At 45.4% G+C, this 27,563-nt stretch overlaps 1 protein-coding gene across 6 annotated transcripts in view; it reads right to left on the reverse strand.

Moving 5' to 3' along the window:
- Window positions 1-1,945: 1,945 nt before the first annotated feature.
- The window catches only part of LOC146203228 (regulation of nuclear pre-mRNA domain-containing protein 1B), a 53,747-nt gene continuing 28,129 nt past the window's right edge, over window positions 1,946-27,563 (reverse strand). For all 6 annotated transcript variants that reach the window (XM_084588583.1, XM_084588586.1, XM_084588584.1 and 3 more), the window contains exons 7-8: window positions 17,862-18,037; window positions 1,946-8,135 (exon numbers count right to left, since the gene is read on the reverse strand). In XM_084588583.1, the coding sequence (XP_084444709.1) occupies window positions 7,986-8,135; window positions 17,862-18,037 (326 nt within the window). In that variant the 3' untranslated portion in view covers window positions 1,946-7,985. The remainder of the gene's footprint in view (window positions 8,136-17,861; window positions 18,038-27,563) is intronic.

Raw genomic sequence — 27,563 nt, forward strand, 5'->3', positions numbered from 1 at the left:
TCACTTTCTCCCCTTCCCACGACACGGCTCGGGTGTTCAGCGAGAATCATGAAAGATATTGCGCCTTTCCTATATACTAATTTGCAATTCAGGCAGTTTGCAAGGTGTCCATATACTGTGTGATGCCAGTGCATGTTAAAGAACCCCAGGTGGTCAAATTTTCTAGAGGCCTCTGCTAGAGCGCCTCTCATAGCCTAATCGCATTGGGACATTAAACTAAACAATAGGGGAAAGAAAAGTTCTCTATCTGCCTCGATCACTCATCAGTGGACACCTACACGAAGTGGACATAAAAGTGTTACAATTTTGCTAGGTATCTGAGCCTCCGGATCAGTACTTTCGCACTAAAATCCCACGCAGTAAAAAAAACATCACTGCAATATACAAGCGCCGGCTGCACCAGTATGATGCCATTATAGTGGCTAGAATATACTGGTATATTCTAGCCACTATAGTGCCAGTTCAGTTAGAGACCAAAATGGCACCGTTGCCATGAACAGCACTCCACTAGCAACACTGATCTTTAGCAGATGGCTGCATAATATGTAGGCTTTCTACACATTCACTGGAGAGTCCTGTCATCACTTTTGCGTGTTCTTCTAGCACTAGCCACAATGTCTCTACCCACAATGACCCGTGCCTCAGTGCGTGGTGAGGGGACTTTTGACAGTGCCCTTTGACATGCCCATTAGGGAAACTGGGTGCGCTGCCCCTCCCCACCTACCTTTGTAGAGGGTCTTTTGTGCCCGCGACCACATTTTAGTTGCAGCTTTGTTTAGAACCTCGCAACAGCATTGGCAGCTGGACGGTAAATTGGGCAATCTGAATGTGCCTTTTAATTAGGTGTGCTGGTGGTGGTGAAAAATAAATGTCCGCAGCAAGCTGTAAAAAAATATATGCCAGCACACCCTGACACCCACCAGATAGGGTCTGGCTAGGCTAGTACTACTGGGCCGAAAACTGGTTCTGTTTCAAAATTGATACAAATTAAGCTTTATCTTCCCGGATCCTGCGCCTCTCCATCATGAATGAAGTGCAAGGCCAACAAAATTCCACCTAGGGAATATTAAGAAAGTATTGCAAAAGGTGCCCTATCCTTTGTGTGAAACTTGTCACCCTTTTAAAGAAGTGGGATCGGGGACCAACACCCACAAGTGTGGACATCTCATGAACATGGTACTCATATGTAAACCTAAGAAGGTAGCTTGCAACATTTTTACGCCATACTACGAGGTGCTCAGACAAGTTAAGAACATGCAATAGAACATGCGCAATATACTTGAATGTTTAGTTCTGCTTTTGTACTGCAACAAGAAAGCTCAAATAGTCCAGTGTATCTAACTCGCAAGTTCAAAAACAAAAAAATTACACCACCAGGATTTGGCACCACTTCCACGCATTCACCCCAGCTATACAACAGAAACTATAGTTCTATAGAAACATAAGCTACAGCTCAATGCCACAAGAAACCAAACAACCAAAACACAATATAACCACCAGCCTGTGTTCCTCTGCAGTTCATCAACTACTAATAAATAATGACAAACTACACCTGCCAAGAACTGATGGCAAACAACAGCACCTAACAGCAACATAAACATTTCATTCTGAGCATGAAGTTTTCAAAAATAAGCACATAAAGGCATAAGAGTACACAAGTGCTTGCTTGCAATACAAAATGTTCTCTTCTTGCAGTTTCAATCCATGTTATATTATACATCTGTAACCAGTCTGCCCATATGGTTCGATGGAAACATTAACACAAAATATGATAAAAATTGAGTGACTTTAGGAATATCTGCAGTTAAATGTGAAGTAGCGTAACAAAAGAAGGCTTATCAAGCAAAAAAAAATCAGGTGCACTTTATAATTGCAGAAACACGCAGATTATAGTCAACACTTCCTTTATTGCGCAAGAAAGATTACGAGCAGCTGTGGAGAGGCATTTCGTTTTTTTTTTTTTTTTTTTTTTTTTTTTTCAATTTTACAGCACATAAAAATTCAATTTCCACAAAGCTAACAATTCTACCAAGGTGTCAGTATCATTACATCAAGACTGATTTGCATTTTTACACTTGCTTGGTGCTGTATGCCTTTCTGTTAAATTATATCAAGATTAAAGATAAGGTACAGCAATGCCAGCAAAAGGAATTAACGCCTATTAGCAAACAATGCCTACTTCCACATTATGCAAAGAGTACTACTGCAGACTACAGTAATGCTTCATTTTATTTTCACAAAGAAGGGGAGAAAACAAAAAATAAGGCACTACAAAAGAGAGATGTGGCTGACCAATGTAGAATGGAAAAGCAATAACAAAGCCAGGTTTCCGCAGCAAGAATACCAAATAAGGAAAGCAGAAACTAATGCATGTGAGCTCTAATTATCAGAGTTATATCAGAGCCCAATGCTCTGATAAAAGAGCAAACAAGCACTAAATAGAGGTGCAAACATTTTGAATTTGTTTTCTAATAATATTTGCCTATGCTGCCTGATAAGACCCAACAAAAAGAGATGCCAGCCATTGTGAGCTACCTTTTATTCAGGCTTGGCTCATACAGGTCAGAAGACCAGCACCTACTGAACGTCTACCAAGATGATTTTAAAATGTGCAGAAAATGCCTTAAAAATGGAAATGAAGCTTCAAACATTCACCCCAGTGAACAGTAGTGCAGTGAGCAAAGCTGCCGCCCATGTGCGCTCCTACAGCGTTTTTATGCGGACAAGCTTTAACCTACATCTATAGCGCGTTGTACACTTACCACATCGCTGTAGAATGCTTCTTGCAGCTAAACTGCAGAATCCTCGCAGCTCAAAATTCGCACAAATATAGAATTTTGTAGTTGGTATTTTTTAATACCAGATTTGTTTGGGTGGTTTGCCTGATTCGATCAGAAGTCACATGTTACTATCGTATGCGGTAGCGGGCTGCGGCAGCGATGGCACTGGCATCGCCGCCGCCATACACGATGGTAACATCAGACTTCTTCTGATCGAAACAGACAAACCACCCAAACAAATTTGGTATTAAAAAATGCCAACAACAAAATGCCATTTCTGTGCGAAATTTGAGCTGCGAGAATTCTGCAGTGTAGCTGGAAGAAGCCTTCTACAGCGCGCCAGTAATTGTGCAGTGCGCTGTAGAAACCACCTCTTTTTAAATCGCAAGAGAAAAAAACCTACTGTGAAATAATAAAAAGAGAACACTGAAGGCTGAAACCCAATCCACCAGATGCTGTAATGCATCTGATACACAACTCAATTCATTGAAGCAGGCAATCCAACTAGTACTAAGAATGAAGCTGCATCAACAGCCCCAACGAAATCCACATACAGTGGCCTGGTAAAACTGAAGCACAACAGCTAAGCACTAAGACTCTTCCAAGAATGCACCGTCTGTAGTGGCATACTACAGCCTACATTTTGTCATGAGGTGTGAGAAAGTGCAGAGAGGGTCACCTTCCTCAGGTGGCTTAACAAAGCTGCTGCTCTTTAAAAGTTTTGCAAGCAGCCTTGTTGCATCTTGCCTGCCAGGCGCCACGTTCAGTTCTAGCAAGTAAGTGTCCCTTAAAAATTGCCTCGAGGAAAAACAAACAAAAAAGAATCTCAGCTTGTGGAGTATGTTGAGCAAGTGATGATATAATCCAGCAAGCTGACTTGCCATTTGCACCGTATGTCATGTCTTTGTTCAGTTTGTCCCTTGCAAAACATTTGGCGCGGTTCTTCAAAATGCATCACCGGCTAGGCCCGATTACCGTACCTTTTGTCATTTAATTGCCATGTAAAATTGTGATACTAGACCTCCTTACGGGAACACACCAATGCAAAAGCGCAAGAGAAAAATATTTGCAATGCATGCTTTAAACCTGCTTCTGATGGCTGCATTTGAATTCATACCTGAAATCACTGAATTTCCAACTAATTATAATTTCACATACTTGCTTATCCAGCGCCAGCTAATGTTCATGATTCCTCCACGTTACCAGAAAATTTTACAGCAATGGTCAGAGTGAAAAGCAAAATTGCCAAGAAAAAATAACAGGAATGCCCTTAGTGGGAAGTGGCCCCTCCTCAGTATGAAATCAAGCTTGTTGCACACAGTGACCTCAACGTAACAGCCTTGACCCATGTCACTGCTATCTGCCACAATTTATAGTCATAATGGTATTATCACAAGCACTGCTTTCTGGAAAGAGCAACTAACGTCACACACACAAAAAAAAATTCACAGACAACACAGCCACTTCTCGTGCAATTGCACTGCCTTATAACATTCAGTAACAATTCATTGAATAAGCAACTGTTTAGTATACCATAGGTATATAGTACAGTATACAGTATGCACACAGTGGTCGGAACTGTTGTAAGCATTCTGGAACAGTTTTTAGTTTTCTTGTATTTTGTAGGAGAAGCTTATGACTCTGAACAAACACACAAATTTGTTGAAATTATGTTATGAAAATTATGTTGAAAAACACATTTAGCAACAGCAGAAAAGTTTGCATGCTTTGCATATCACAATATGCAAAATGAAACAGCACAAGTATTGACAAAAGCTGCAAGGAAAATAAAATAAATCTTTTGACTGCAGTTGCAAAAGTACAAAAAAAAATCACTTCTTTTTCTTTTGTAAAGCCTGTGACAGATCCTTAAAATTGCTTTCTCTCCAGTTTCACTCAACATTATGTGCCTGTTCTCAGTCACTAAAACACAACTACACACTGGTGAACTTTTGTTTTGCCTTTGCTTCTTACTTTAATACCTGACAGCATTCACGTACATAACTGAACATTTCACACATGCTTGGATTTCACGGTGTATGTACACTGAGAAACACAGCCATAAACTCTTGCAAGGAAGAAAGTGGCAAGGAGAAGATTGTGGCTGGTGATATGGTACCACATCAATGTGTGCTATGGACACTTCATTGCAACTAAATCAGCTGTAGTCCATAAGTGCCTGTTGCTGGACTAGTTGATGAAAGCCCACAAGTACTTCTAAACATTGTTGATGTGCTCACACTGCCAGAAAGGGGAACACACAAAACAAAGACTGACGGGACAATGCACACTTATTGTTGCATTTTCTTCCTGGAATTCGCCTGCTCAGCATTAAACAATCATTTAGTGTTACAAAAAAAATAAAAAAATGAGAAGCTGATATATATATGTGGCAAAATACAGTAGTACTATGACTGGCAGAAGTGGAATACATAAAAGACATGTAACAAAGGCCTGATGTCATGACTGAAGTTCACAGCTCAAAGCAAACAAAAACGACTGGAGTGGATAGCAGCATGAAGTTCAGCAAGTACTACCATCAAAAGGTGAGAGCATAGAGCTTGATTAAAGACCCAGATTCAGGAATGGGATGCTGCAAAAGAAACCATAACTCAAGGCAGGTGTAAAGTCCAGCCTTTCTCAAAATCTGAATGAAAGCTGTCGCATTACATCTCTCTGGGATGCAGCCATTTGGGTCACCAAGCTGTGCGTTCTTTCCCTCTGCTAACGTGTTTACTGGCCACTCAAAGTACTCTACAATGTGTAAGAACAAATGGATAAATCAACTCATTTCTGAAGAAGCCTGAAGCCTATGAATAGGGCAAAAGTGGGGAGGGTTAGGAAAACTTTCCAGTTGCATGTGCACTGCACAGTACCGAATACCGAATAATGCTGCATTTCACTCCACACCATATGAAGTGGAACTTGCATGCACAAGCAGGTGTAATAAGATAACATTTGATGCAGTAATGACCACACTGCTAAGATGAAAACAAAACTGCATTCACATCAAATATTTGCATGCAATAACATCAAAAAATAAAAGCCCACAAGTACTTCTGAAGATTGTTGATGTGCTCAGTGCCAGAAAGGGGGGGACACAAAACAAAGACTGACAGGACAATGCAGTTATTGTTGCATTTTATTCCCGAAATTCGCCTGCTCAGCTTTAAACAATCATTTAGTGTTAACACACACACAGAAGCTGATACTGTATATATATATGGCAAAATAAAGTAGTACTGTGACTGGCAGACGTGGAATACATAAACGACATGTAACAAAGGCCTGATGTCGTGACTGAAGTTCACCCCCCCCCCCCAGCTCAAAGCAAACAAAAAAGACTGGAGTGGATAGCAGCATGTTCAACAAGTACTACCATCAAAAGGTGACAGCATAAAGCTTGGTTAAAGATCCAGATTCAGGAATGGGATGCTGCAAAAGAAGCCATAACTTAAGGCAGGTGTGAAGTCCAGCCTTTCTCAAAATCTGAATGGAAGCTATCGCATTACATCTCTCTGGAATGCAGCCATTTGGGCCACCAAGCTGTGCGTTCTTTCCCTCTGCTAAGGTGTTTACTGGCCACTCAAAGTACCCTACAATGTGCAAGAACGAATGGATAAATCAACTCATTTTTGAAGAAGCCTGAAGCCTATGAATAGGGCAAAAGCGGAGAGGGTTAGGAAAACTTTCCAATTGTATGTGCGCTGCACAGTACCGAATATCGAATACTGTTGCAATTCCCTCCACACCCCATATGAAGTGGAACTTGCATGCACAAGCAGGTGTAATAAGATAACATTTGATGCAGTAATGACCACACTGTTAAGATGAAAACAAAACTGCATTCACATCAAATATTTGCATGCAATAACATCAAAAAATAAAAGCAGGGGTGGAAATGAATTCCATCGGTCCCCTTGTCACTAACCCTTTCAAGACATGCTCTCCCATTAGGGCACTAGACATAAGCTATGCTGCATGCTTCTAAAATATTATTTATGTGCAGAGTTACTGAAACTGCATCAAAAATATGTAACAGCTAGATGCAAGAAAGTTAGTACCACCAGCAAAATTTGGAACCATCAGCACGGCATTCCTGCCAATGGCAAACCTGAACACTCCTTTCTGGCTGATTACGGTCTGTGGCCATGTTGCTAAACAGACAGAACATTAACCTATTAAAATACTGCTTTTTAAAAGCTGTTATCAAAGCTGAACCAAATATTAGCATAGGAGTATAAATTGATGGCCCTACAATGTCCATTAAAAACAACCTTGGGTTCAATTTAGTAAAAGAAAAAAGACACTGCAAAATCATTCTTTTATGCCATTCAAACATTAAAGAAACAAGAACAACAGCACATGATGAAGAGGTCTGTCATCTAACACGAGGAGGGCCAGTCATACCGCAACATTTTCTCCTAGTCAAAAAGGGCACCCAATTTGTATGCAAGGCAAATTTTCTAACCATACAATTTGCACACCCATACCATCCACTTGTCCTTCCATACCACAGAAACCAAACAAAAACAAAACAAATGTTTTTAAAATGCACTACAAAGTCACTATCAGAGTGGTTGCTTCGGGAAAAAATTCTAAACATTATTCTTGATGTTAAAAAGCATGCAAGTGACAAGAGAAGTACACATATATGAGGTCTGGATGTATCCAGCACTCATATGCACATCTTGTTTGTTTTACTTTTGTCACAGGTCAACAGTCCACATTTTAGCTCTCCAAACGTTAGCTGAAAATTTGAAAAACCTACCACACTAGGTGCAGTTTATGACCAGTAGCTTTTGTGTGCATCAGGCATCCATCCAGTTCAAAACGGGGATACTGAACACTGTAAATGTAGGGGAAGCAAAAACACTCTAAAATATTGCTTTAACAAAAAAAAAAAAAAAAGGAGGGGGACTTGGGGCATACCTTCAAAAGACATAGAACACAATTTTGGAAACTTACACTGGTGCACTCACAGATGGACCCCCAAGAGAACCTAGTAAAAAGCAACAATTCTAGGGGGCTATAAAGCAAAGACACAGGAACAAAAAAAAAAAAAAAAACAGGACGGGAAAGATGGGGAGAGAAAAGCCAACTACCTCATCTCAGAATTCCCTCAACACAGGGACGAAAACCACTGAGGCATGTCAGAAGGCCTGATGCAGGGCAATTGTGGCCTGAGAACCATATAGACAAGAGTCACTGGTGACTGAAGAGGTCCCCTGCCGATGGCAACGGAGCCAGACCACCGGTGACACTCGGCAACAGGGTAAGGTCAGGCAGGTTCTGCAGATGTGACTTCAGCTCATTCCTGACGTGTGTCACCTTATGCAGCTTGTCTCGATGTTCCTGCGTATGTAGTCCCAGCCACTATGAAGCATCCCATGCCTGCATTCTTTTCAGGCTCTGGTAGAGGCAATTCTCTTTTTTAGCATAAATACCTGCTTCCTTACAAAGCAGTTATTCATTTTCCAACAGATTAGTTAAGCTTGAATATCAATAAAATATTGCTGCCTAGACAAAATTGCAATATTGGTAATATACAGCCTTTGAAAAGATGCTTAGTACAGTCGACGTCACCCGTGTGTAGAACGCTTGGGCAGTGCTCATCCCGCAATAAAACCTGAAATTAAAAATCAGCCCATGATTTAAGGACGAAGTGCTCGTGCTCATCTTCTTCACAGGTCTTAGTAGATCTACTTCCGTACAAGCATTGTTTGTTAAAAGTAGTAACCGTGACGAGGTATCGAGTTTTATGCAGGGAAATGCGCCGATCGAGTGCTCTACACAAGGGCGACATAGACTGTACATGTAAACTCAATGTGGAGTACAATTCACACCATTTCCTGCACACAAAAGGAAAAAATATAAAGATAGTCATAAATCAGAACTCAGCATGGATTACCTTAGATTAAAGGTTCTCAAACCCCACAGGCTGCTTTTTTGGGTTCCACAAGTACCTACAATGGCTGCCCCCCCTCGATACTTTAGTGCGTAGCACTAACTACCCGCAGTCAAGGACTTGCCGATGCCTGTCCAAAGCTGCTCTCTTTGAAGTGCGAATAAGAAGAGGAGGCGGAGCGGTTGCACAGCTGCAGCCAATGAGAGAGCGGAGTGTATGACCGATCGTGGCAGTCACCGGGCAGTGTTGTAGGTGCAAGCTCGTGTTACTCTAAACTGAGCAGTCACATGTCATTCGCGCGCTCTCCCCCCAACTTCGGTCTCTCTCCCTTTATGTCTACACTTAAGCCTTTACGAACAGCAGACGTGCACGCGTTGTGCTCCCTCGACCTATATAGTATGGATGATGATGGGTCAATGAGTTATGCGCAAGTCTGGGCCACGGCATTTTCGGGTGTCACGTCCCCTACCCATCTGACAATGGTAGGCTCCACGCTGCTCGCCGCATCATGAAGCAGCTTGCGCGCACCTCTGTGCGGTACTGTACGCTCGCGTTCAAGCGCACGTCCTTGCTTTCGAAGAAATGCATAGAAAAGCACAGCAGGGGTAAGAAGTGCTAGTGCAACCACTTCCCATTTGGTTAACTATGCAAATCGGCTGTTATCTCTTTTTTCCAGTAAGTTTCTTGAAAGTGCACATGTGCTCTAATGAGTTCGGGGTTCCTTGAGGCAAAAAGCGTGTGAACCCCTCCCTTAGATGTGCATTTCAGCTTCAATAACAAATAAATTGAAGTTTAATTGGTAGCTTCTTTTAAGCACAACCAATCTGATTTAATATTGTCAAGGTGTTGGCGACAGGGGGTAGATTAACAGAGCCGGTACAGGTAGAATCACACGGTCCAAGGTTTAGATACGTCCTGCGAGTCCGGAGCCGATTCACTTCAACGTCGTCTTTCACTCTGAGCGCCCCCTGGCATTCCTCCCTCCTTAAGCGTAACGCACACAGTTACACGTGCACACAAGCGTACAAAAACAACCTCCCCCCCTCAAAAAAAAGTTTGTAGATGTAGTTTGTCAGTCACCGTGCAAAGTACGGCTTCAGTCGCAAGACATGAACTGTCTCTGGACGAGGTAGCCGACGGCCTGTGTGCTCTGATCCATCCGGGAGCACCTCGTAATTGACGTTACTGATGCGTCGCACGATTTTATACGGTCCGAAGTAGCGGCAAATTAGCTTGTCTGAAAGGCCGCGGCGTCGAACAGGAGTCCACACCCAGACCTGGTCCCCGGTGTTGTAGGAAGCTTGTCTGTGGCGGAGGTTGTACCGGCGTGAATCCCTGTCCTGTTGCTGGGTGATGTGGACGCGTGCTAGTTGGCGTGCTTGCTCAGCATCTTGGGCAAACTGCTCGGCGTCAGAACAAAGTTCGGTATCTGTTTGGTAAGGGAGCATTGCGTCCAGCATCGTCCGAACCTCCCTGCCGTAAACGAGGCGAAACGGCGTGAAACGTGTGGTCTCTTGGACTGCCGTATTGTATGCGAACGTCACATATGGTACGATCGCATCCCAAGTCTTGTGCTGGGCGTCGACGTACATCGCCAGCATATCCGCGATGGTCTTATTAAGCCTTTCCGTCAGCCCATTGGTCTGCGGATGGTAAGCAGTAGCTTTTCGATGCGCCGTACCACTGAGATGAAAGACTTCGGCCATCATTTTTGAAGTAAAGGCAGTCCCTCTATCAGTAATAATACAGGTAGGAGCACCGTGCCGTAGTATGATCTGGTGTACAAAGAAATGGGCAACTTCAGACGCTGTACCACTAGGTAACGCTTTGGTCTCGGCATAGCGAGTCAGATAGTCTGTGGCGATGATTATCCAACAGTTGCCACCAGAGGACCGAGGGAAAGGACCGAGAAGGTCCATGCCGACTTGATCAAATGGTGCTCGTGGTGGTATTATGGGCATGAGGAGGCCCGCAGGCTTTGATTGCGGAACCTTCCGACGCTGACATTGCCGACAGCTCTTGACATAGCGCTTAACAACAGTGGCAAGGTTGGGCCAGTAGAATGTCTGTCGTATCCTAGCAAGTGTGCGAGAATAGCCCAAGTGGCCAGATGTTGGTTCATCGTGGCACGCGGAAAGGATTTCCTCTCTCAGAGCTGTGGGTACCACGAGGAGGTAGGTTCTTGACTCGGATCTAGAGTTCTGCTTATAAAGCACACCACCTCTCAGGCAGAAAGTTGAGAGGCTCCGAGAAAAGCACTTAGGTATGGTGGCTGGCTGACCTTCTAAATAATCAATCAGTGCTCGTAAATCTGGATCTGCACGCTGCTGATGTGACATATCTGAAGCATCAACAGCTCCGAGGAAACTGTCAGCGTCATCCGTGTCTGGTGGAGCGAGCTCGACAGGCGCGCGGGAGAGCGTGTCAGCATCTTCATGCTTAAGTCCGGACTTATAAACAATAGTGAGATCGAACTCCTGTAGGCGAAGGCTCCATCGCGCCAGGCGGCCGCATGGGTCACGCAGGTTGGCCAGCCAACACAAAGAATGGTGGTCAGTGACAACTTTAAATGGGCGACCATAAAGATAGGGGCGAAATTTCGCAGCAGCCCAAATAATGGCGAGGCATTCCTTTTCAGTAGTTGAATAGTTCGTCTCGGCGCGGGATAAAGTACGGCTGGCATAGGCGATGACTCGTTCAACACCCTCTTGACGTTGCACGAGAACCGCCCCAAGGCCAATGTTACTGGCGTCGGTGTGTATTTCTGTCTCCCCCTGCTCATCGAAATGGGCCAGAACAGGCGGCGATTGGAGACGGAGACGCAGCTCGGCAAAAGCAGCTTCTTGTTCGTGCGTCCAAACAAAAGGGGTGTCTCCCCGGGTGAGCTGAGTCAGCGGTTCAGCGAGATCAGCGAAGTTATCGATAAAACGCCGGTAGTAACTGCACAAGCCGAGAAATCGGCGAACAGCTTTCTTGTCACGTGGAATCGGAAATTCCGCAACAGCAGCAATCTTGTCAGGGTCGGGCTTCCCGCCGGCGGCGCTGACGACATGGCCGAGAAATTTAAGCTCTCGGTAGCCAAAGTGGCATTTCTGTGGCTTAAGTGTCAAGTTAGCGGATCGAAGGGCTTCGAGTACTGACCGCAGGCGCTGAAGATGTTGTGCAAATGATTCTGCGAAGACCACCACGTCATCTAGGTAGACTAGACAACACTGCCATTTAAGGCCGGCGAGGACAGTGTCCATCATCCGCTGAAATGTGGCCGGCGCGGAACACAGGCCGAAAGGTAGAACTTTAAATTCGTAAAGGCCGTCGGGTGTGACGAAGGCCGTCTTCTCACGATCTCGCTCATCGACCTCAATCTGCCAGTAGCCACTTTTTAGATCGATGGACGAAAAATACTTTGCACGCCGAAGGCGGTCGAGAGAGTCGTCAATCCGCGGCAAGGGGTAGACATCCTTCTTGGTTACGGCGTTCAGTTTGCGGTAATCGACGCAAAAACGTAACGTGCCGTCTTTCTTTTTAACTAGAACGACCGGGGAGGACCACGGGCTATTGGAAGGCTGGATAACCTCATCTTCGAGCATTTCCTTAACTTGTGACCTAATAACTTCGCGCTCGGTCGAAGAGACGCGGTAGGGGTGCTGGCGGATTGGGCGCACATTATCGAACGTCACGATCTGGTGCTTGGCGATGGGAGTTTGATTCACTTTTGACGACGATGCAAAACACTCTTTGAATTCGAGTAACAATGAAAACAGCTGGTCGCGCTGGCTGACCGATAGCTCTGAGCTGACATCGAGATTGTCGAGGGATGTGGGTGGTGGCACGGTTTCTGCGGACAAGCACTCGGAGACATCAGATATGCGTTCGGCGAAAGCTACGGAAGTGTGACGAAAAAGGTGCCGATACTCGTGCGAAAAATTTGTAACAAGTACCTTGGAATGACCACGGTGAAGATGTATCAAACTGCGGGCCACGCAGACTCCTTGTGTCAACAGTAACGATACGTTAGTTTCGGCTATTGTGTCACCATCGTTAAGGGCATTGCATTTGACATTAACGAAGGTGCTGGTTCGGGGTGGCAGAGTGACACTGTCCTCATAAACTCGAAGCACATTGAGTGGTCGCTTTGCACCGCTGAGGGCCACTGCTTTTTCAGTAGAAAACGAGACCTTAGAATTCCGGAGGTCAATAATTGCGCCATATTCACGAAGGAAATCTACGCCCAGAATCAGGTCACGCGAACAGCTTTTCAGAACAAGGCAGCTTACCACAAATGTTGATTCTTGAATTTGAACTCTGGCCGTGCACATGCCCAGAGGAGTAATCAGATGACCACCCGCGGTGCGAACGTTTGTGCCAGCCCACGGAGTCAAAACCTTCTTGAGAACTGCGGCAAACTGGCTGCTCAAAATAGAATAATCAGCGCCAGTATCCAACAGAGCCCGAACATGGCGACCATCCAGTACTACGGGTATGTCCAACGAAATCTGCTCGCGAATGTCAGGCTTCTGAGTCTTTGAGTGCTCTGCGTTGGTGTACGCGGTCTGCTTCACCTGCAATTCGTCGTCGTTGCAGGTGCGTTGTTGCAGCGTCCGTTCCACCGGTAGTTCGTCGTCGTTGCGGGTGCCTTGTTGCGTCATGTGTCCCACCGGCAATTCGTCGTCGTTGCGGGTGCGCGGTTGCGTCGTTTGTTCCACCGGCAATTCGTCGTCGTTGCGGGTGCGTGGTTGCGTCGTTTGTTCCACCGGCAATTCGTCGTCGTTGCGGGTGCGTCGCTTCGTCGTCGATTCCACCGGCAATTCGTCGTGGTTGCAGGTGCGTCGTGGTGGCGTCGAGGTGGCGGTATGATCGGTAACCGCGGACTTTTCCAATGTCGATGCGTAGTCTTTCTGTGTCCGCATCAATGGGGGGTCTCCCGCGCCGCGATTTCCAGCGAGCCTACCCCCGAAGGTCGCTGGTTTCAGTTTTCCCTCTGGGGACTGGGCGAGCGGCCCTGCGCTGCCCATGAGGAACTCGTAGCAGATGGCGACGGGCGAGACCTGGGTGACGGTGATCTAGATGGTCGCAGACGAGACGGAACGATCCGGCGCTGATCATTGACGAAATCTTCAACGGCTCGAGGCCGTTCGCCGTAGCGAGGCCGCGGAGAATCAGCGGAAAACCCTTCGAGACCTAGTCGACGGTAGGGACAGCGCCGATAGACATGACCCGGTTCGCCGCAGTGAAAGCATAGCGGCCGTCGGTCGGGGGTACGCCACTCGTCTGCTTTCCGTGTAGGCGGTCGAGAATCTGTGACGTACTGGATCACGGGGGCTGCTGTTTTCGGCCCAGCTACGTTCGGAGGAATCAGGGACGGCGACGAGGGCGGAGAGTATTGCAGCACCTGGGAGTATGTAGGGCGGTGACACTCTGGTGGTGCAGGAGGAGGAGTAGGGCCAGGTTCACCGATTGGAAATGGAGGCCGGAGCGCTTGCTGTACCTCGTCGCGGACAACGCTGGCGATGGAGGAAGGAGCTGGTTGAGGTGTGCCATACATCAGTCGGAGTTCGTCGCGCACAACGGAACGTATGAGCTCCCGTAGCGCCGATGTGTCCATGCTGTGCGATGGGAACTCGGCAGAGACGGAGGCGGCGTGGATGGTGGGATCCCGTGCCGAAGCTCGCTGTTGAAGCACTTTCTCTATAGTGGATGTTTCAGCAAAGAATTCTGCAACAGTTTTCGGCGGGCTGCGCACCAGGCCAGCGAAAAGCTGCTCTTTGACGCCACGCATGAGGTAGCGCAGCTTTTTGTCCTCGGACATCGTAGGATCCGCACGCTTAAACAGGCGCGTCATGTCTTCGATATACGCCGCTACAGTTTCGTTAGGCATTTGGATCCGAGTGTGTAGAGCGCGTTCGGCCCGTTCGCGGCGATCTGAGCTTCCGTAAGTTGCCGCAAGATGACGTTTGAACTCACTCCAAGACCACAGCTGCTCTTCATGGTTCTCGAACCACGTCCGAGCGCCATCTTCGAGGCTGAAATATACATTTCGAAGCCGTGCAGCGTCATCCCAGAGGTTGAATGTAGCTACCCTTTCGTAGTGCTGCAACCAGTCGTCGACGTCTTCATAGGTGTCCCCGTGAAAAGTCTTTGGGACGCGGGGGTTTTGCAACGTCACGTAGGTGGGGGTCGTGCCAGGCATTGCGACGACGTCGTGGCTACTGGTAGTCATGCCCGAGGGGGAATACTCAGGTGGTAGGCCTCGTTGCCTGCGGCTAGTGCGGTGAACGGGCGTTTCCACGAATATATGACCAGCACTCCTGCTTAGCGTAGGGGTACGGGACATCAGACCTGACCTCCACCAGATTTGTCAAGGTGTTGGCGACAGGGGGTAGATTAACAGAGCCGGTACAGGTAGAATCATACGGTCCAAGGTTTAGATACGTCCTGCGAGTCCGGAGCCGATTCACTTCAACGTCGTCTTTCACTCTGAGCGCCCCCTGGCAATATGATGCTGTCATCACCATCTAATGCTGGCATTATGGCACTTAATATGTACAGTCCCAGCCACAAATTACGAAGCATATCTTGGCAATCAAACTCCTGCTATGTCATACCTAATTAGAAGTAAAAGGCGTATTATATGAATGATAGCAAATCCCACTGAAAAAATCTTCACATCTCTACAAAAAGTACAACAGAAAGATTCAAGCGCCGAAGCATGCTCCATAATAATTTGGTTGCACCTGCATGTCAGCAGAACTATCAGAATTGGCCCCAAGCTACTTTCCTGGCAAGTAAAAAAACTGATATATACTACAAGTCTTTAAATATACACATGATTTCAGCAAAGGTAAAAAAGGATTTTTTGAATATATGCTTTTTCTTTTGTACACAGCGCATTGCACAATTATAACCACAGAATGCTTCTCCCAGCTAAACCGTTGAATCCTGAAGAGCTCAAATTCTGCACAGAAATGGCATTTGGTGGAGCACTTGCCTGATTCGGTCAGCAGAAGTTGGATATTATTATCTACAGCGACGGCGAGATGCAATGACCAGCAGCACCAGCGGTGGCACTGGTGGCGCCATCTCATTTTTTTGCAGAAGCACTGTCACAAAGGCTATGCGAAGGAAGCTACACGAATGCTGTTATTCTGTAGAATGTTTCAAGAGCTTTATCAATAATGATCACCGAGACATTTTTTAATTAAATTTGAAGAGTTCTGTTTGCATATCGCAATCACTTTTTTTTTAGCTTAGAAAGCAATGAGATGGCGCCACCGGTGCCATCACTGAGCCTGCGGCTTGTTTTGCTTCCCTGCCACTACAAAAAATGCGAATGACCCGACTTCTAATCGAATCAGACAAGTACTCCTGTACTATAAAGGTTGGCTTTTTTTTATATAATGATTTAGTTTTTTGGGGCATAATATACAGACAAGCGGGCATTGCTGTCACAATCAACCAGCATTTTGTGGCCATGAAAGGCAACATCTTGGATTTAATTTAAACGGAGTCATGCTGATTGGCTATCTGTTCATTGTTGTCTCTCATGTAACGTTACTATATCAGCATCTGTCAGTTAGCGACAGCATGACTGATGATGCTCTACGGTAACTAATTCGGCTATTCTTATCAGTCCATCATGTGCTAATATTTCCAGTTATAACATTCTATGTTATCTGTTTTCAATTTTGTCTGTCCTGTGGAAATAGCACCTTTGCACAAATATAATACAAGAGGGAAAGGGCAGAGCTTGATTCCATATAAAATCAAAGCCTTGCTTGAACACGGGCCCATCATCTGTGGCCTCAGTAGAAGGCAGTCCTTCAAGAAATGCATGACACAATTCAGTGTGGCAAAACCATTTGCACAATGCTAGCGTGCACCGACCTCTTGCCACCACTACTCCGTGCTTCAACCTGCCCACTGCTGTGAACACTCACCCTTTTCTTCCCTTCCATACACCTCATTGTATATTTGTGTCTTTCCATCGTCAGCAGTCTGCACCATCTTCTTCCCCTGTTCACTGCCAGCTTTACTTTAGGTTTTGTTTTTGTTTTTTTTCTTTCGTTTGTGCCACATGCTTTACCTCATTGCCCGAAGGCATTCAAAAAGTTGGCTTCTCCTCGTAATTCATAAGCCTGGTGGCTAATATCTCTCAAGGAACTCCAGTTTATCGTTTTCAACAACCATCTGCCTCTGGTTGTTGACCTTGCGATTACACCAGTCATTGCCTGTGGCTCTAGACTTCCTAGACTATATGTGTGCCACGATGTCACCAATCTGCAATAACTATCTTGCCTTGACCAAAAGCTTTTTACTGTAACTACCTTTTTGTTAACATGACTTCAACATAAAACAAAAATATTTACAGCTGTCTATGGTGGGGCAGGGGAGGACAAGGATGGGACCATAGTTTCATTTCACTATAGGCCCTGTGCAATATCTATGTGGGCACATTTAATACCTAAACTAAACTAAAATGCACCTGGAAGAAGAGTTGCCACTGTTGATCTGTTGCTACAAAAATAGCCAACATTTGCTGTGATATTAGCTTTTTTTTGTGACTTCTGATAATTTATTCTACTGAGGCCTGCAGGATAAAAGATACCCGTTCATATGGAAGCAAAAAAAAAAGATCAATGATGAAACTGCAGCCATCTAGAAGAAACTAATGCATACAGGCACCAGGTGCCACTTAAAACAAGTGCTAAACCACCAGCTGCACTGTTAAGCCCAGCTTCACTGTGGGTATGCTTCACCACCTGATAATTACTTCAACAAAGGAATTTGCTGTTCTTTCATTCTTTTCTTTAACCATGCTTCTGTATTTCAAGCACCTTTCATGTGCACATACTTCTAAAAATTGATATGACTATTACTAATGGCTGGCTAAGAATTTTTAATTGTAATCGGGTGCCTATCGGTAACAATAAAAACATTAAGAGTTTAGTTGTTCACTTGCCTAGTTAACGTGATTCATTTGTTTTTTGAAATCCGCCAACATTGGTATTACTATGCCGCAAAAAGCTTCTCTTTACCTCAAAAGTCCTACTATATTGAAATGTCAGTGATCACTTTCCCTCAAACTAGCACATATGTTTCATTGCAAGAAAGTACAAACAAATGTGAAGGCAACTGCCACATGGCTATATCCCTGCAGTACCTATACATGGTCCTACCTCAAGTTTCTGCTCTGCCAGAGCCATAAGCTCCCTTTGGTGAAAGGTGAAGTTAGCAAGCATCTGGGAGACTTGCTTGCGGTCTTCCAATTCCTGTGTTAGCCTGTTGTTGTACTCAGCCAGCAGTGAGCAGGCCTCTTCCACTTGAGCAGAGAGACGATCAGCTGCCTGCCGATCTGCATAAAAGCCACAGATGAACCATACCTAAGGTCTAGCATGATTATCTTCAACAAGGCATTCACTACAGACCATCAATCAATCATCTGCACTGCCTACAACAAAAACTTACGACAAGAAATTTTTATACCTGCCCGTACACACAGATTATGCATTCCTGAAAATCCATCCGTGACGAGCAGCTTTCATCCTAGACAATCTACCAACAACAGAGACAGTTTTGTGGAACCCTTCTACAGTAAAGCTGCCGGGACTGGCAAGAATCTTTATTGTATCAGTCTTTGTAATATCAGGTGCTGGTGATGGCATGGCTCCGAAGATGCTGTCTGGTAATTAACTGGCTACTTACTAGGAACGCTGTACTGGTTTATATTATGAAATATGCAGAAATACCTTCTATCCACCTGTTACCATCCCTTTTCAGGATACTTATTTAAGTTACCACACCTTATGTTATCCTATTTTCTATGCCATTTACGCCCTGTAAAGTACCGCATTTCCACAAATACAAGATTCTGATTTCATGTGAAAACCAAGGCTTTGCACGAAAACAGCGTCGTCTTCTGCGGTCTCAGGATCACTGAGAAGGCAACAGGAGGTAAAGCACGATAATATCAAGTACAGCCTTCCCCTGGCTGCGCTAAGAGTGCAGCCAACGAACAGCCGCTGGAAGAATGAAATAAAGACGGCAGCTGGCGATGGCATGTGAAGCCATGGCTAGCTGTTCTGTTCTGACCTCTATTCTTATCAGTTGCCTCGTCCTTCACTTTCGAGGTCTTTGGCCTACAACCCTTTTCCTTTCCCCATTACTCAATGCACATTTACTGTCTTTACTTTCTCGGCCCTCTACACAGTCTTCTTCCTATGTGTATAGCCAGCTTTACCTTTTTATTGTGCATGCCGTGCGCTTCCACTCGCAACCCCAAAGACTTCTAAAGGTTGGCTTCTCCTAGCAGTTCACGAGACTGAGGGATAGGTCATCTTAAACAGCCCCATTTTAGTCTCCAGTATCCATTTGCTTCAAAATTTTGGCCTCGTGCTCCAAGGCTGTGCGCAAGTTGATGTCATCACTCCATGGGCAGCCCCATCGTCAGAGCAAGACACACTTTACAAAAACCATTTTTTATTAAAGGTGCCTTTACTGTAAATGAAAAAATGCAGTCATCCACAAAAAAACAAAATGGGACTGCTGTTTCACTTTTTAATACAGCAGAATTATACTCTAAACCTAAGGTTTATGCTCTAACCAATGTAAATCTAGTGAGTGTGTCAGAGTACTCTCCTCATAGTAGACATCAATGGTTTTGCCACCCACCTCTCAGGCCAACACCACAGCCTACCTCTCAGGCTTCAAGTTTGTTACACTCAGGGACAATTTTCTGTGACAGTGCAGTGGAAGCTACAAGCACGAGGCTTCCACAAGCACATTCTAGCACATACATGCATGCTGTTTGCATGTGCTGACAAATCAGAGACAGGCCAGATAGCTGGCAGTAATCACGGATGATTATGGTATGCACGGTGGTATGTGATCGGTGCATCAATACTGATCGTGCTGCTTTTGCTTACAGTGTGAGCTCTGCACCCCTCTACAGTGCAATCTTGTTAATTTGATCCCCGTGAATTCAGAAATTCGGATAATTTGAAGTAGGAGCACAGTCACAGCTGACGCTCATTAAGACTATTGCATCATGCACCCGTTAATTTGGTTATGGGTGGGCTTGAATCGGTTAATATGGACAGAAAGATCACGTCAAGGTACGACTCGCAAAGCCGGCCACGGAAGCACTTGAAATTTTGGAGCAATTACTCAACACTCCCGACAGTGTGTGCAAAAAAAGAACACCTGATGATTCGGCAAAACATATCTCAAATATATAGACAACCCTATTCCAGGTATTTATTAAATAAACTCAGTCAGTCAGTTCAGTCGTTCAGTCGTATCCGACTCTTCGTGACCCTATGGACCATGTCACACCACACTTTCCGGTCTCTCACTATCTTCCTAACGTCACATAACTTCATCTGCAGTGCCTCGAGGATGCCATCTAACCATCGCGTTCGCTGCCTACCCCTTCTCCGGCGACCCTCAACCTTTCCCATCATCAAACTTTCTCCAGCGACTCCCCTCTTCTCATTAGATGACCAAAGTAGCTGAGCTTTAACTTTAGAATTTGACCCTCCAATGAGCAGTCAGGGTTTATGGTTGACAATATTGACTGATTTGATCTTCTGGCAGTCCAAGGAACTCTCAAGAGTCTACGCCAGCACCACAATTCAAACGCGTCAATTCTTCGGCGGTCAGCCTTTTTCACAGTCCAACTCTCGCATCCATACATCACAACTGAAAAGACCATAGCACGAGTTATACGGATCTTGGTTGGCAGACTAATGTCTCTGCTCTTTACTAGGCGGTCAAGGCTAACCATTGCTCTCTTTCCCAGAAGCAGGCGTCTCCTAATTTCATGGCTGCAGTCTCCTTCCGAGGTAATCTTGGAGCCCAAGAAGAGAAAATCTGTCACAGCTTCCACTTCTTGTCCCTTGATGAACTGCTACAATGCAAAAGGCTTTTGGCAGTTCTTTAGGGACATTCAATAAATCGAACTTTCCGATAATTTCACCTCTTAAAATTTTCTGGAGAGAACCCTGGTGTTCGTTCATGTAAGCACAATAATGTGCATGTCAAGGGTCAGCTAAGGGTGAATAAAATGTATTATGAAATTTTACGCGTAGAAGAATTTAATTGGATGTCTGGTACCCACATGCACAAGATTGAAGACAGAAGGTGCAGCTTCCATTATCCGTACTTATCCGTAAGTTCTGGAGCTAAGGTTCAGCTCGACACAGACTCCCACAATGATTTCCTGTTACTCCAAGCCCTACTCAATTTATTGCTACAGTAAAACCTCGTTAATTTGAACTCGGTAATTTGAACTTGCGGTTAATTCAAACTGACACTCGGATCCCGGCATGGCCCTATGTATTTCAATAGGAGAAAACGCCCGATAATTCGAACATGCCAGTATCCACAACGGTTAATTGGAACTAGGAGCCCATGGCTCACACAGCTCCTCGCAGACAGAAGTCGGCCCATACCGTGTACAATGCGCAGAAAGATTACTAAAAAACAAAATCTTTTAAATCTGCCCGCACGCGCAAGACGAGGCGCGCACTCGACAGTCACAGCAAGCATTCCGGTGCATGCCGTAGCAGGTTTTCGCTGCCGGGTGCCGCCAGAAGCCAGGCTCCATCACACCAACGGTTTGGCACAAGCCGTTGCAGGTTTTGGCTGCACCGCGGTTGCTGGGTGCGCTTTTGACAAGCCTTTTTTATTTTTGTCCTGCGGTCACGTGTGCACAACGCAGTTGTCGGTGTCGTGCATTTGTTCGTGCCGCGGTGGTCCAAGTTTTACCGTTTTCGTTGCCTCACCGCTTTGCCAGCGACGACTCGATTGTGACAGCCATGGCAAACCGCGGTAAATACACGGCAAAGGACCTCAAGACGAAAATGGAGATTTTGAGTGAGGTGGAACGTGGTGTCCTATCCAAGACGGATATAGCCAAAAAGTACGACATCAAGAAGAGCACGCTGTCAACGTATCTCAGGAACAAGGAATCGATCAGTGCTGCCTTTCGTAAAGAAGTTATGGAGCCCTCTCTCAAAAGGCTACGGATGTCGGCCCATCCCGAAATGGAGAGTGCCGTAGTGGCATGGATAAAAGAAGTTCGCAGCCGGAACATTCCGTTAAGCGGGCCTATAATTGCTGCGAAGGCATCAGCGAGTTCGGCACGTCAGAAGGCTGGCTGTCGCGTTTCAAGGCGCGTCACGGGCTGACATTTAGAAACGTTTGTGGGGAGTCAGCTGAAGTCGACAAGGAAACGTGTGAGCAGTGGGTCTCCAGTGAACTGAAGGAACTCCTCGCTGATTATGCGCTCAGCGATGTATTTAATGCTGACGAGACGGCGCTGTATTTCAAATTGCTCCCCAACAAGATCGTCACTTACAAAGGCGACACTTGTGCTGGCGGAAAGAGAAGCAAAGAAAGAATCACCGTCATGATGTGCGCAAATGCGACGGGCACGGAACGGTGCCGCTTGCTGGTGATCGGCAAGGCAGAGAAGCCTCGCTGTTTTAAAGGCATCAAGACGCTTCCTGTTGATTACACCGCAAACAAAAAGTCGTGGATGACACGGGAAATTTTCACCGACTGGCTGCGCAAGCTAGACAGGAAATTCGCTGCACAGAACAGGAATGTTCTCATGTTCGTGGACAACTGTACAGCTCATTGTGACGTGAGAGGACTGACAGCAATCCGCTTGGCATTTTTGCCTAAAAATACGACTTCTGTGCTCCAGCCTATGGATCTTGGAGTTATTCAGAACTTAAAAATGCTATACAGGTGCCACCTCCTAGAGAGACTTCTTCTTTGTTTGGACAGTGGCAAGTCGTACGACATCGATTTGCTTGGAGCTGTCCACATGCTGGCATCATCGTGGAATACCGTCAAGCCGGAAACTATCAAAAATTGTTTCCGCAAGTGTGGCTTCGGTGACGCCCCAGAAGCATGCAGCGCGGAGGTAGCGGAGGCTTCGTCTGATGATGACTCCGTTGTGCTCGACCGTGGCTACACGGCTTTGTCGGAGGGTGTCGCCTTTGAAGCCTACGTTGACGTTGACAACAGTGTGGAGACGTCTGGGCCCTTGAGTGATGAGGATATAATCGCGGCTGCATGTGCTCCACAGGGCTCACGGGTGGCGAACACGGCTGAAAGAGATGAAGAGTCCGACAAAGGCGACGATCCGGTGCCACCCCCTAGTGCATGTGAAGTAGCGTCGGCGCTCGATCTCGCTGCACGATACTTCTCCGCCGATGAGAATTCGGATCCTGCGCCTCTTGCCTCTTGGGCAAGCTGCAGTTTATGCTTGTGGAGTCGCGGCACAAGAAACGCAAGCAAACGCACATTACCGATTATTTTTCCGTGTAAATAAACATGTTTTGAAGCTCGCTACTCACACGAATGCTTTCCGGTTCTTGTTTGCGGCGCATGACTGACCGATTAGTCCCGTTCATTCGCCGTTACGGCTCAATTGCAAAAATTATCGGAATCGCCCTCCGTAAACGTGCAGTAGCGCCTAGCCCTCTTTACTCATGGTAATGAGTCAACATGTGGGCTCGGCCAGCACGGTAGGCCATGATGGCGCTCATTCCAGTGCCCGACTGTTAATTCGAACTCCGCTTAATTCGGACAATTTTCTCAGCCCCTTCGAGTTTGAATTGAGCTTTTACTGTAGTTAGTTACCTGTTTAACATACTTTTGCTTTTATGCATATTCCCAATTTTCAAGCCTACTGCAATGTCTGCCCATTTAGGCCGTCAGGAATCATCATGTGGATCCTCCCATGAGGAGGGACTGAAGGTTGGAGGCCAGAGTACAGTGCAGTCCATTTATAACGATACCAGATATAACGACATATCGCATATAACGACATATAACGACATATAACGACATTCTCGAGATTTATTAATTTTCCCATTGGTCCAGTGTAAAAGTAAACCAGTTATAACTATCGATTATCGGCAGTAAATCGGATACAATGATAGTTTTATCGCCGCCCGGTAGATGTTTACCACGAAAATTTGTTTTATAAAAATAAAATACTAAGAAGAGAATGACATGAAAACTGGAAATCCACGAGCGACATTGCACACGATTAGGAAATGAGCACTATCATTATCGCAATCGCTGTTTGTCACCGCGCAAAGGGTGTGGCCGTATCGTCATCGAAGATTGTACGTCCGTGCAAGATGGTGCTGCCCACATAGAATGCATGACAGCTCTTGATATGAAAGAGCAGATTAATCGGGATTTCTGGCAGGGTTTCAAGGTTGGAAACCTCGTGAAAAAATGCGGGCATTCACGCTCTACGATTTTAACGATCATCAAGGCTGGGAATGCCCTGCAGTTCATCCAGTCGCTAATCGGTTTCGTGAGCGGAACAAGGACTGCCACCAGCGTACGCGCTACTGGAAGCGATGCTCACAGCGATTGTCAAGCTTCAGCTGCTGCTCAAGCAAGCGTGAATTTCCGACTTCTAGTATGTTTGCTATGTTTGGGTTATTTTGTCTATTGATATACCCTGTAATAAAGTCTTTAGTGCTCTTTATGCTGATTAGCGTTGTTCAACCCGATTTACTCGCTGCTAGTAAGTAGGCAAGCCTACATGCACGGGAAAATATGTGGGTGTGTGCTTTTTTTTTCATTTTTCCTTTTTTTTGCCGGTCTAGATATAACGATAATCGGTTATAACGATCAGATTTTCCGGTTTTTTCAATATCGTTATAAGTGGACAGCACTGTAATATGCCCCTAAAGGGGACCCACCATCTTGCCCAGTGAGGCGATTTCTGGTCAAAGACTGTGCACTACCAAAATGTCGCACAAGTACAGGACTAGTTACCTGCATTCAAATCTGTATAATATTTAGCACAGAACTGCTAGTTGCAACATGTGCTAGTCATTGTTCCAGAGCTGCACAAAAAAAAAGAAAAAGAATGCACAGGTGTTTATGGAAGCAGCAGTCAGCTGTTTTGCTTTAGTACTCCCAACAGCGGGGATGTAAAAAAGCTTTGAGGGAGAAAAGAAAAAATGTGAACATGGCCTAAAGAGGTCATGACAGCAAACATCTGAGCGTAAACCAATTATTGCATTTCACTCCTCACACGTTAAATTATAAATCCTCGAAATTCGAGCTCATTCGATGCAGTAGATAGTTTTAAAATTAATTTTTATTATTAATATCGGAATCAGCTTTCTGGTTTGGCAACCATCGGCCACTGACATCACAACGATATCATCCCCATGTCGTCTGCTATTCGCGGCGTCAGCTGCACTCTTGCATGCATGCCATGGTTGGTGGTCACAGTTTTTTTTTTCTTTTTTTTTTTTTTTCAGAAAAAATATTTTATTCACACATTCTCTTTTCTTTTAAAAGCCTTCACTATAATATACAACCTTAGCGATCCTCAGGCTTGTTTTCAGCTTCGTCTAGAGATTGCCGAGGAGGCTGAAATCGACGGGCTCATGCTGTATAATTTAAGCATACAATCAGAGGCATATTATTCTTATGTTATGAGTTAGCTTGCTTTAGCAACAAGCGCTCCTGCATATAAAAAGCCACTTGTCCAGTGTTTCCTTCCGCCACGTACATGCGCCGCGAAAGTGGGAGGGGTTAACGTTATGTTCCTGATCGCTGAACTATTGCTGTCGCTCTTTTGGTCCAAAAACTAAGAGTAAATCTTAGGCAAGCATACCTTGCGACATTAGAGGAGCAGACAAAACTTTTGAACGAAGCGGTACCTCTTGACTTGCTGTTATGTGCGCGTGCTAGTCAGACTTAATTATTTCATTTTTGCAAAACTAGCTATGTTCAGTCTGGCCGAGGCCAGCGCACGAAAGCATGTGCCGCTGCCGCCACTTCATTCCCGTCATCATAAAACCCAACGCGATTCGAACGCGCTTCACTGCATGCCCGCACCGAACAAGAGCCTCCCAATCATTGCCATCTCCGTCTCGCCTTCCCCACAGCCGCGCACGCGAATGCGACAGACTCTCGAGCATTAACTCGCGAGTGCTTCAACATAAGCATACACCATTTAGTATTTAGTATAAGAACTCTAAACTCCCGCAGAAATGCACCGATTCGCGAATTACGACTGCGCCCCCAGTGTGTTTGTTTACATAGCCTTTGCAATGACAGAATGTATTCTGCTCGTTCACAAGGCATAAAATGGAAGCTGAGCTAGCAATACCAAAACTATCCACTTCTTCTCACACCAGTTGCACCTTTATTTGTTCACAAACTACAACTGCGCTGCAAGCACCGTGGATATGCTACGTCCCCTGCCTGCGCCGGGTATACACACAAGCGGCATCAACAGCTGCCAGCTGTGCTCGCTAGACAGGGTCACATATTGACGCTTCCTGCTCAATGTGCACTCGCTTTGTGATGTAAGCAATCATCGATTTGGGGTCGCTACTGCCAGAATACACCCAATGGCCACATGCAACCGCTAAAGCTTGTGAATGCGCGCTCCGTAATCACTGAAACTCTCTCTCTAGACTCGTGCCTCGCATACTCGCTTTAGGCCTACTCGTCGCTGAACAACTAATATTTCTGGCCAAGGTCATTGCTGATGACAAGGGAGAACATATAAAGTATAGCTTCTTGTTTTCCTTCTTTCTAACACGGTTAAGCTACAGACAAGCGGAGCTGTTCAAGCCATTCACTCATCGGATGTCAAGTTGTCGCTTGGCCTCCAACCCGACCAAAACAGATCGAACGACCGTCCGCTAATCAGTTTCATCGGCGTCGCGGGGCCGCAGAATTTCACACTATGACGATAGGCGACCGTTGGCCCAGCTTGCGTCGTTGCCTATGTAATATGCAACAGATCAGTGCGTCGATAAGATAAAGAACCTATAACCGTGAAGCCCACTGACTGTGACCGTGCCTCATGCTAAAGAAAGCATGCCTTACTCTATATCACTTTTGTGCGGTAAGGTCTTCATCAAGCACTTCTGCATGAGGGACGACCACTGTGTCGATCATCCAAAAAAAAAAAATGTGTCCTTTGATATTGAAGCCTGCATTGCAGACAATGTTCCGCAGCGTATCCTCAGTAACGTCAAACGAGCATTCCAAAATGGCGATCGCTCTCGGAGCTTCCGATTCCGATTTCTATCTTGTTTTTTTGTAATATGCGCTGCGCTAGGCACTAAAACTTTGTGAGTAGACAGACCTGTATATTATTCATAGAAGTATAAAACGGCAATACATCGATCGACCCTGTCATCACCCCTTTAACCCTGGTTCAGCCGGTAAATCCACATTAAAGATGTAAGTCAAAGGTCCATTCTCAAGTAAAACCAATGGTCAAAGGTTATCAATGTCTACCAAAGTGAACCTGGCTTGTCTATGGGCAGACTGTTGCTAAGCTAAGTTTTGCCCAAGACACCCTCAAGGTCAGGCATCGCACAACTTTCATGATCAAGGTTGACCATGTGGAGTAGTGCTTTCACACACAAAACAGCCACTGTCATGCTGTTTACATCTTAAATACAGGAGAGCATTGAACAGCCTTAAATCCAATAAATTTAGTATGATACAAGTGGTCGTTGCCAGTTATTTCAAGGTCATCAATAATTAGAACCTTTCTTCCTGGCCCCTTTATTTTCGAATTAACAAACATTTACTGTATTGGTTTTTGAAAGATACAGCAACACATTTTAGGTATGTGAGACAAGAAAGTAAAGCATTTATAGTAAAACACTTAATTAGAAGTCACTTGACCATAAAAAATATTATAATTAACTGAAAACAGAAAAAAAGATGAAGACAAAAAGTTTTGTCGCAGGAATGCACTACCTTCACTGAGTGTACTTTGATTTACAGTATCATCACCATCAATCAGTCTGACTACGCCCACTGGAGGACAAAGGCCTCTTCCATAGCCATCCAATTTATCC

Source organism: Amblyomma maculatum, chromosome 1 (assembly GCF_055883805.1).
Source record: "Amblyomma maculatum isolate TAMU_Amacu chromosome 1, ASM5588380v1, whole genome shotgun sequence".
Lineage (NCBI taxonomy): Eukaryota > Metazoa > Arthropoda > Arachnida > Ixodida > Ixodidae > Amblyomma > Amblyomma maculatum.